General features: G+C 49.4%; 1 protein-coding gene across 2 annotated transcripts in view; it reads right to left on the bottom strand.

Moving 5' to 3' along the window:
- Positions 1 to 488: 488 nt before the first annotated feature.
- Positions 489 to 10,638, bottom strand: part of PMP22 (peripheral myelin protein 22) — a 34,898-nt gene continuing 24,748 nt past the window's right edge. For both annotated transcript variants that reach the window (XM_075014750.1, XM_075014751.1), the window contains exons 4-5: positions 8,575 to 8,715; positions 489 to 2,092 (exon numbers count right to left, since the gene is read on the bottom strand). In XM_075014750.1, coding sequence (XP_074870851.1) covers positions 1,926 to 2,092; positions 8,575 to 8,715 — 308 coding nt within the window. In that variant the 3' untranslated portion in view covers positions 489 to 1,925. The remainder of the gene's footprint in view (positions 2,093 to 8,574; positions 8,716 to 10,638) is intronic.

Raw genomic sequence — 10,638 nt, 5'->3', positions numbered from 1 at the left:
GTGGACCTGGGTAGCTTATCCTTCCCTCCTCCCCGGGCCTCCTGAGAGCCACTGGGAAAGAAAAAAAATAAACTTTAACATGAGCATTGGTCCCTGGGGCTATCCAGAAAAGCCCATCCCAACATCCAGATTACACAGAATCAGAGTACTGGACCTGGAAGGGACCTCAAGAGGTCATCAAGTCCAGTTCCCTGTCCTCGCAGCAGGACTAAGCACCATCACTATTATCCTTGTTAGATATTTACCCAACCTCTTCTTAAATATCTCCAACTTGGAGACTGTTCAGCTGCAGCTTGACCACTGTGCCTGTTGGCCCTTCAGCAAAGTCCACTTCACAGGGTTGATAGTTCCCTTCACGGCAGGGTTGGATGAGGCTCAAACCCAAGTACAATTGTGAGGTAGTTAGATGCAACGGCAAGAGCAGGTAAGTCCATCAATTTGGGGGCATCCACAATCTAGCCCTGAATAAGTAAATAAAGCTGAACCAGTTGAGTTACTCTGACTTTTATTTCATTGCTGCTTAGTCCACACAGTCGGTATAAAATCAGACAAGCAAAGCAAAAAACAAATGAACAAAAAGCAAACAAACAATGTCTGGAGTCTTAGCATCAGAAGGCACCATCTATGAATCTACAGTCAGATGCCCACACAAGTCATTGCCAGACACACCCCTGAAGCACAGAAAGAGGGTTACAGAAGCTGGACTCTGGAAAAGGAAGACCAACAGGTTCCATCCAGAGATTTGGTTTCTACCACTCCTGACCGTAGTGGGGTGGGGGGAATTGTTTACAAATGCTTTATTAACAATAATACTAAGAGCAACTTGTCTAAGTAGAAAAGCAGTTATAGCCCACTTATATTACATAGAATTATTTCTCATTTCTACCTTCGTAGTTTACCTCATAAAATTGTTAACTGAATTTCCAGTGAGTAAGGTTAAATGGCTAGTGATATAAGGAATGGCAAATAGATAGCACCATTTCACGTATTTGGTATTTTATTTCATAGATATATATTGGTTTTAATTCTTTCCCATCTTTATCTACATGGCAAAGAAAAAATACATTTCAAGATCATAGGCTACGGTTCTTGGGTGGTTTGGGTGTGTTGGATGGCTACTGAGAGTTCGTTGTACACGAGGGCTAACACAAGGAAGAACTGGCATTCTAAGGGGAAACTTTAAAAATACAGGTGGCTAAGGTACACACGTTACAGTAAAATTTCAGTAAAACTGGTAGATAAAAATACCACAAGCCCCCAAGTGAGTTAGAAGTCGAAGTTCCCAACTGGGTGTGGTTGGCAAGTTAGCAGAACTTGGGCTCCTACATCGCTTAGGTGGTTTTGAAAAGTTGGCTCTCTGCTCCTAAATTTCTGAGGCAAGATATTTATTCAGGCACTGGTTTGATCACCGCGCTCACGGGAGAAGGCAGCTCCTCAGCGGCGGTGAATGCAATTGCGCCACTGATTTACCCCATCGGGGAGCTGGTCGGAGCCCGGGTTTCTTTGGTGGGTTGCTTTGGGGAGGAAGCTTTCAAAGAGGGGCCCTTTCGCATTCAGGGTGAAACAAAAACAAGGAGACAAAAAATACTGCGCTCTTGTTATACTGTTAGGAGTATTCCTTAGGCACTTTCTTTAGGCTTTAAAACATAGCAGATGGTCAACAAAAGCAAACAATACTATGTACATATATGTAAAAAGTGTTATAAATAGGTTTTTTAAACCATAGATACTATATACATCTTCAATTAACACAATTACCCTTGGTGTGTTTCCTTTTGGGGTTTTTGTTGGGCTTCTATGTGGAGAGTGGGGGGCTTGGTTAACTGGCCCCCTTCCTCCGTTTTCTCGTCTGTTCTTTCCCTGCCTCAATCCCCTCCATGGACGTCACGAGTGCCCGTGTCGCAGCCCCCTCGCCTCACGCTTCATTATTCGCGCTTCCTCAAGATGACGTAGATCACCCCGCTGATGACAGCCAGCGGGAAGGCCACCCAAGCCAGGATGTAGGCAAAGCCGAAGGAGGCGTCCCCCGCAGTGGGCTGCCAGTCCGTGTGTCTCACAGTGAAGATGGCTGCACCGCTCATCACGCACAGGCCTAGGGGGAAGAAATAATATGGATCAAGCTTTGTGTACTGCATGAGCTGCCCTGGCTTTCTTGCCTGGTAATGCTCCTGGCTGGCAGAGTGCTAAACAGGCTGATTAACATCCCGTTCCCACACCCAGAACCACCTGCCACAAACAGAGAGGCTTGGTTGGAAAGCTTGGGGGATAGGGATGCAGCTGCAAATAACTGCTGAAGGAATCTGATCTCTTAGACGGCAGCATTGTTTGTGTGACCCCTATTCTTGGGGGCAAACACTCAACGGGTCATCCCACTGGAGCTGCTGGAATGAAGGGCTTACCAGGTTGCGTAAGTGCTGCAAAACCTAGCTACTGCCCCCGTCCCCATGGCATAGGCAACCACTGTGCATGCTCCTCTGCCAATGCACCCCAAACCCACCCTGTGCCCCCAGCCTATTTTGCAATTCCAGAGCCTCTTTGGAGGAGAGATCCCTCCTCCTGACCAGGTTCGTAAGATCCTCCAGCCAACTCCTGTTCCACACGAGCCAAACCATGGTCCTGCAGAGCATACAAACGCCCACCCCACCTACAGCACCCGATGAGCAGGGCACTCTGTGTTTTAGCAGCATTAGATACCCCAAATTATTTCAAAAGGCCTCCAATTTGGCACCTGGGGTATCCAATGCTTAGCTCTGTTTCTGAGCAGTAGGGCAGGAGTGCAGATTCATTTCCAAATTTCCCCGCCTTGTGTTAGGAGGAGGTGGCGCAGAATTTCCCATGGTCACTCCACACCTGCAGGTGCAGGAATGCACACGGTCATTCTGCATTTGAAGTCTAAGTGTTCTTTAAAATGGGGCTGTATCTGAATTAATTCAACAGACGTGCTTTGGGCTCACACTTCAGCTCACGCTCAGATCAGATCACAGCTGGGGGCAGGAAAGAGGAACATGGTGCTCAAAGGACATCACCACCAGCTTGGGAAGAGCTTCTGTCCCAGGATGAGTTCACCATCTCTGATCCCCAGCTTCCCCAGGCCCAAGACTGCCAAGGACCATGCCTGGGAGCCTCGTCCTAACAGTGGGCCAGCACGACCCCTCTGAACCACAGCACCGACCAACACTCCAGCAGTGTCGCAAAAATTTCCACGTCGGGGGCTGCAAAGTGCTCACACAAAGCCACCACTATCCCCAAGCAAAGACCAGGTCTTTTCGCTGGGCCCTGCTGTTCCATTATCCATTCACTGTGCCACTGAAGCAAACTCTGTTCCCAAGCTCTCCAACAGACATCAGGACCTCCTACAGCTAACCGCCGTGCTATGTGAGCTGTTATTTCACTTCACACTGCTCCTTTGTTCCTGGAAAGTGCAGAGGTGGGAATATGCTGAATTAATAAGCAGCTGAATGGAGTTTCCATGTTTCAGGCAGGGAAGAGAACTCCTACTGCACTGGCCCATGCACAGAAAGCAAAAGGATTGTCTCTTGACTGGTGGGACAGAAAATCAGCAGGCGGTCATTCCAGAATCACCTACAGACGGCTAGAAATACTGCAGTCAATTGTCCATTGATGGGCTCTGGTAGAAGAGATGTTAAGGATTGTCTGTCTCTTAGAAATAGTGTTAGTGATTCTGACCAAGGGGATATGCTCATGTGGGAAAAGCTCAGGGTAAGGTTCAAAGAGGGCTGGGGTCTTTCTCCTGTTCCGATGCGTACGTACTTTGTGCAACATCTCTGGGGGTTGATTTTCAGACACCTGATGGAGATGTTCAGCACACAAAGGCATGTATGAAGAATAACTTGCCAACGGGTGTTGTCGGGTCTTAGTTCCCTGATATCTTACAAGCACTTTGAGATCCTTGGACAGAAGAGCACCTAGAAGTGCAGAGTACTGTAATGTTGTCCTGTCTGCATAGTGCCCCTAATACCTCATCTTCTGTAGCTCATAATAATCTGATTTGGCAACTACCAGCCAAGCACAGCCATTGACTAAATTTAGCCTCCCATAGCACCATAGAATACCAGAACTGGAAGGGACCTCAAGAGGTCATCATGTGCAGTTCCCCCACGGCAGGACCAAGCACCATCTAGATCATCCCTGACAGATGTTTATCTAACCTGCTCTTATATATCACCAAATGGAGATTCTGCAACCTTCCTAAGCAATTTATTCCAGTGTTTAATCACCCTAACAGGAAGTTTTTCCTAATGTCCAACTTAGACCTCTCCTGATCCCCCAACTGAAAAGAAATGGGGTTGCTTTAAGAACTGGGGTTGCTTCAATTTGGGTGTGTTAAGAGCACTGAGAAAACTCATGTACTTGACTCTAGCCAATGTTCTGTTTTGTGAGTTTCAATGTGAACATTCATCTTGCATGGTTGGAGGAACTCTCCTTCAGAAGAAAAGGAACTCCAGCTAGCCTGTCTGCTCTCACTCACCTTTAAGTAGCAGGATAACACTGGTACCATGTCTGCTTGTGGCACACAAGGTGTTCCAACACCCAAAGTCACATGCAAACTGTTGCTGAGTGCAGTGGCTGCTGTGTGCCCCTTCACACCTTTTCTATCTCAGGGCTTTGCAAAATGCCTTGAAATGCACAAAATTCAAAAGCCCCACAGTAAAAACAGCCTGCATTGGAGGGAGCCTAAGCCACAAAACAGCCATGTGTACTGACTGCAGTCCTGGGTACTAGAACAAATAAAAAGGGCAAATGAAGTCCAGACAAGAACAAAAATGAACAAGAATCTGGAAAAACGAACTTGCAAAGGTTCTTTCAGTCTGCCAATGCCCTGATTCTTCTCCCATTTATACCACATCTGTAATCGAGCCACAAACATCTGCAGCGTGAAGACACCCAGGCTCAACAGGGAGAAGTTTAGAAGAGGTCTGAATCAGGAGAAAGGGGCTGAACTCACATCAAGGAATCTTTGGGCAGACTGCCAGGAAAAGCTTCTTAAGAGTGAGATCTACACCCCAACACAACCTCCAAAGAAAGACTCGCTGCACGGGCCCTGAGGAATATTCTTGAGGGGTGCCCAGCACTGGCCCAGGAAGAGGGACTAGATGTGAACTCCTAGGTCTGATCTACCCCAGTGCCCCTGCTTCCCACCAGGCAGAGATACATGGCAGAACCATGGCCTGGGCCACCTCCCCCGAAAGCATCAGGGATGATGGGTGATGAATATCTCCTCCCAGCTGAGTGGAATCAGCGCAGCCTTTAAAGAACCCCAGAGCTCTTGCATGGGACAGCCCCTTGGCTTCAGCCTCAGCACGGCGGGTGAGTCAGGCTCCACAAACGAGGCACTTGCCTTGTGGCTCTGGGCCCTGCCAGGCTGAGTCATCTACTCAGTGGGTTTCCCTAGAGGCAGGATCTACCGAGCAGACGCAGCCAGGGCATGTCTGGGAAGAGATGGCTCCTCACCTCCCCTCAGGGCGTTCTGCCGAAGCTCCACCCAGCCACAACATAATTTCCATTGTTTAAACTGGCCCTGCCAGGGACCTCTAGTAGGGAACCCCCAGGGGAGCTGAGGGCTCCTTGCTGAAGGGCTCCTCAGGCGCCAGGCCTTCCCAAAACCACACAGAGGGCAAGGATCAATGCCCACAAAGACTGGACGCTGTGGTTATTTGCTCCTTTGGCTTCACTCACCAGCCTGCCTTCCTCTGGCACAGGAGGAAATCTGGGTGGAGGCTGAGGCAACAGCAGCCAGCTCTGCTTGGATCACCGCTGCCGAGCGCCGCACGAAGGGGAGAGGAAATGGATTCTAGTGGCTGTTTACTTACAGCCACCCTGAAGCTCAGATAACAAGGCCTAGTGACTGCCCTGAGCTTCCTGAGGCAGAAGTGGAGCATGCACACAAGCGCTATTATTGGATCCACTTCCTGCCCACCCGCTGCTTCAGAGCAGGGACGCACTGACTGAGCTGGTTTAGGAGCTGCTAAAGTGATGCCTGAACCTGGATTGGGCGAGAGGGGGGTCTGGTGGCTGGGCCCATTTGGGATTTCAACAAGGAGTGCCCCCGGCTGCCTGTGGACTTATGTCTGCTGGGCAGTGGACTCGGCCTGTGAACCGACACACACCCAGCCACGCGTCGAAGTCAAGGCTAACACGGGGTTCTGACCAAGCCAAAGGGTTCTAAGCTGGCCCTTCGCTCCTCCCTAGAGCTGGTGTGCTTGGCTGCTGTCGAGATGGAACTGAACCGGCTGGTGAGGCAGGCTGAGGCCAGGCCTGTGAGTCAGAGAGGACATGGATGATCTGGATTACAGGCGCCAGAGTTGGGGTCTGATCCTCGCTTGCACTTACCACAGTATGCAGGGCTTTCAGCCCTGTTGAAGGAAAGAGGCTATCGCAGCATGCAGCTCTCTGGCTGGAGGGAGGGGCTGTGGGTCAGTTGCATAAAGGTCCGATCCTGGGGCATGGCAGGGACAATTTTCAAATTCTGCCTGCAACACTCATTCGAAGAGCCACCGGGTTACTCGCTGGGGCAGCTCCTCTATCCCAGAGCACAGGCAAAGGCTCCTATCACCCTTCTGCTGAGGGCATAACAGATGCAGCTGGGATTTCCCTTTGCTCTGCTGTTTTGCATAATTTAGAGCAGCCTTCAGGCAGCACCGTCTGAGGCATGGGACGATCCCTATGTAACCACTGACAGGTGGAACTGAACCTGGTACCTCGGGAGCTTAGCGCAAAAGGGCCTCTGCATCTTGAGCTAAAGGCCAACTGGTTCTCAGTTGAGGCTGTGGAGGAGACTCATTCCTTCTCTCTGTAAGTGTCTAGAGGGGACAGCGAACCACACCAAGGTACATGGGTTACACCTACACAGAGCAAGCTGGGGCCTGAGCGGGATGTAACAGTGACCGGGCACTTTGGCTGAACCCCAGGATCAGGTTCTAAGCTCCTGTGGAACAGTCCCCTTTTTCCTTCTGTGTCTTGAACTGTGCTAAGTACATCATCTGCTCACCAGTGTAATTAACCACCAACCGCGCCCTGGCATGGCCCCCTGGAATTATCCAGCCCTCATGTTCCAGTGAATTCCCTTTTCACCCATATGCAGGATTTTCAAGACAGATGCCAACAAGAGCACTAGAGAACTGCACTCCGCCAAGCCCCACCTGGAGAAATTAGATGCAGGGAAAAACAACAGCTCGCCGCCTGCTTATCACACAGGATGTGCAATGGGTTTCCTAACATGCTTGCTATGTGGCTTTGCCCTACACTTTTCCAAGTCCCTTCACAGCTTGCCCACTTGCCAGCCACTAAGGAGAGAATTCTAAAACTGGTCGGGCGTCTTTCCACTGACATCAGTGGGCTCCAGATCACCTCCCAGGGTACTTTTGAGTCAGTTAATCAAATCAAGCTCTGGCCAGCAGAGTGACTGCTGCCCCTGTATCTCAGCCTCAGATTGGTCTCCTTTGGGAACTGACATTTCTCAAGAGCCCATTTGAACCATTTGAATTTTTTTTTCTAAATTTATCACTTTGGAATCACCAGCACAATTCTACCCTAGGAAGTGTCACAGCCCCTGCTGTGATGGCGGCATCTGTCTGGACCAGAGCTGCAAACTAGCTAATGGAAAAGAAACAGGGTTTCAAAGCTGAACTCTATGGATGACACAGATGGGTATTAAAAGCGGCTGGCTAATTTTGTGAGCTCCAGTGACCCTGGCTGGGATGGAAAGCTCAGTGCCCCCTTAGAGGACATCTACAAAGAACCTTTTTGGGGGCAGAAGTCACACGTCTCATGCCATCAGTTCGGGAAGCCTCAATCAATCAATCTAGGAGAGGCGAGGTCCCTGGGGCAACCTGACTCCACATGCTGTCAGCATCCAATCCCCTAGCTAAACAAAAGGGAAACATAACTACCTGGGTCAAACTCATCCCTGCTGTGAACTGTACAGAAGTCTATGAGGATGCCCCAGTGTCTCAGCAGACCTCAAAAGGTGAAGAAGTGGTCATTTATTGCATGCCCAGCCTGAGAGAGACAGGGGCTGAATTTCAGAGGTGCTGAGAACATGTAATTCACAGCTGGTTATTTAGGAGTTAGCTCTCTTTTCCTAGCAGAGCAGAAAAGCATTCATGTTGCACTTTAAAGATTAACAAAATGCATTAGGTGATGAGCTTTTGTGGGGCAGACCCACTTCTTCAGATCTGGAGACAGTGGGGCTGCCCCACAAAAGCTCATCACCAGATAAATTATTTTGTTAGTCTTTAAAGTGCGACATGACGGCTGGTTTGTTTTGTTAGGATACAGACTGACCCGGCTCCCTCTCAGTTACTCTCTATTTCTGGGTGCAGTGTAGGTGTCAAATCAGAGGCTGTAGTGTTGCCAAGCAGCACAGCTTCCAGACCAGCCAGTTCCTGGCACCTCTTCTCCTCCTGTCAACTAAATCAAAGGAACAGCCAAACAGAGCCCTCTTTGTTATTCAACAGCTTGCTTCCCACCTGTCATTAGCCCACTTGCCTCCACCCAAAAGCATTTTCCCTTTATGTCCTCTGAGCCAGCATCCATTTATCACTCCCCACTTACCGGCAAGGATCTGGAAGATTCCAGTAAGGTAAAACCGTCCGCCTTTGGTGAGAGTAAACAGCTGGCAAAAGAACAGGAACAAGGACAGCACGCTGAAGATAATGGAGAGAATCATCATAGCTTGGACAGACTGCAGCCACTCTGGGGAAAACAGAAATGCATAGTCAGGGCAACGTCAGTTCCAGCTGAGATCTCTGCATAAACCACTCGCTGCTCCTCCTACTTGAAAGCCTGATTCCCAGGCCCATAAAGCCAATGGACATCTTGCCATTGATTTCAACGTGCACTGGCTGCTGCCCAGAGTAATCTCTCGTGGCTTCACGTACAGGAGGGAATCATCCCTCAAAGCCTCAAAAGGAGGGCTGGACTGGCGAGGTCTTTTCCACCTGTGATTCAGGGGAGAACATATATCCTTCCCTTATTGGCTATCAGGTCATCACAAGAGACCTCTGCAGAAGCAAACCCCAGTTCCACAAGGAAGAGCGGCCCTGGGACTTTCAAGTGCGAGCCAGCTTGGAGAAATCGTGGTGTGGTCCAAGCATGGGGATACAAAGCATAGTGTGAGTTCTGTTCCTGGGTACCTCCCCGAATGCCTGTGTGCGAGGCAGCCAGGAGATCACTCTTCAGGGATTACTCTTGTCCAGATTTGCTCAGCACTAAGCCTGAGACTTTCAAAGCCTAAAAAGGGTTTTGGATGCCCAATTCCTACAGCCTTAAAGTGAATGGGAACTGGGCATCTTGTCCATAAAGCGGCCCTGAAAGTGCAACTTTACATGGGTTGCTTCATAAGAACGTAAGAATGGTTACGGTAGGTTAAACCAAAGGGCCACCTAGTCCAGTGGCCTGTCTTCTGACAGTGGGCAATGCCAGATGCCCCAGAGGGAGTGAACAGAACAGGTAACTATTGAGCAATCCCTCCCGTCATTCATTTCCAGCCTGACAAACACAGGCTAGGGACACCGCTCCTGCCCATCCTGGCTAAGAGTCATGGATGGACCTAACCTCCATGCGTGTATCTAGTTCTTTTTTGAATCCTGTTACAGTCCTGGTCCTTGCTTCCTCAGTTTTAACCACTTCTCTCCTTTCATGCTGCTTGGATCAACACCTAATGGGCCTTCCCACTTGAGAATACACTAAGATAGATCCACGAGGATCCTGGAACACAGAACCAAATCAGCAGGTCAGCATGTTATCTGTAACATAAGGAGCATTGGTTATCAGTGGGCCAGAGGGCCTCTGAGCCTGATCCAAAGCCCACAAGAGTCAATCGAAATGTTCTCATTGGCTTCAGGAAGCTTTGGAGCAGGCCCTGAAAGGAAGCTGGGAACACGGAGAGCCGGCCAGTGACATAAATAGCCAGTGGGTAGAAACACTTCCTCTTACACCCTTATGGGACTGAGCCCTTTGGAAAGGCACTTTATCACAGCTAACCCTGGCAAGAGGTAAGGGGAGCTTAGTCAGACCAGCCTCTGCATGAGTCACTGCCCAGCTGGTCTCATTGTTTGCGGGGTATAAACTCACCTTGGAAAGCAAAACAAAAGCTACAGGAATTAACCCAAATACCACAACTATACTACAGGTTGAACCTCTCTAATCTGGGACTCATCTGGCAACACCTGTAATCTGTCATGATTTTAGTTAGCCTGAGGACCCCTTATGTGTGTGCCCCAGTTTCCTGTGGTACCATAAAGTTTGTTCACAGCCACCAGTCCTGGCTCTCAGTGTTCTGTGCTGTTATGTAGCTCTAATTTACCCCTAAATGTCTTCCAAGAGCCCAGTAAGCAGTGGAACTGTTGGTAATGTGCTAGATGACACTGACTTCCACAATCCAGCAAATTCTCTCGTCAGGCACCAGTCAGGTCCCCAGGGTGCCCGATTAGAGAGGTTCAGGTTCAGTAATCTATAGTGCTTGGGAACATTAGGGCGCAGTCATTGTAATGAATACTGCACGAGTAGCTTTTACACACGAAGGGACATTAAAAAAAAAAAAATCAGTAGTTCAGTACCCTGAGCTATCCAAGCATTTCAGCCCTTTCAGTCGTGCACAGGGAGCAAGGGTTACGA

The sequence above is a fragment of the Carettochelys insculpta genome, chromosome 20 (genome assembly GCF_033958435.1).
Source record: "Carettochelys insculpta isolate YL-2023 chromosome 20, ASM3395843v1, whole genome shotgun sequence".
NCBI lineage: Eukaryota > Metazoa > Chordata > Testudines > Carettochelyidae > Carettochelys > Carettochelys insculpta.
Note: the sequence above shows the minus strand (reverse complement) of the source record. Positions and strands in the feature narration are given on the sequence as shown.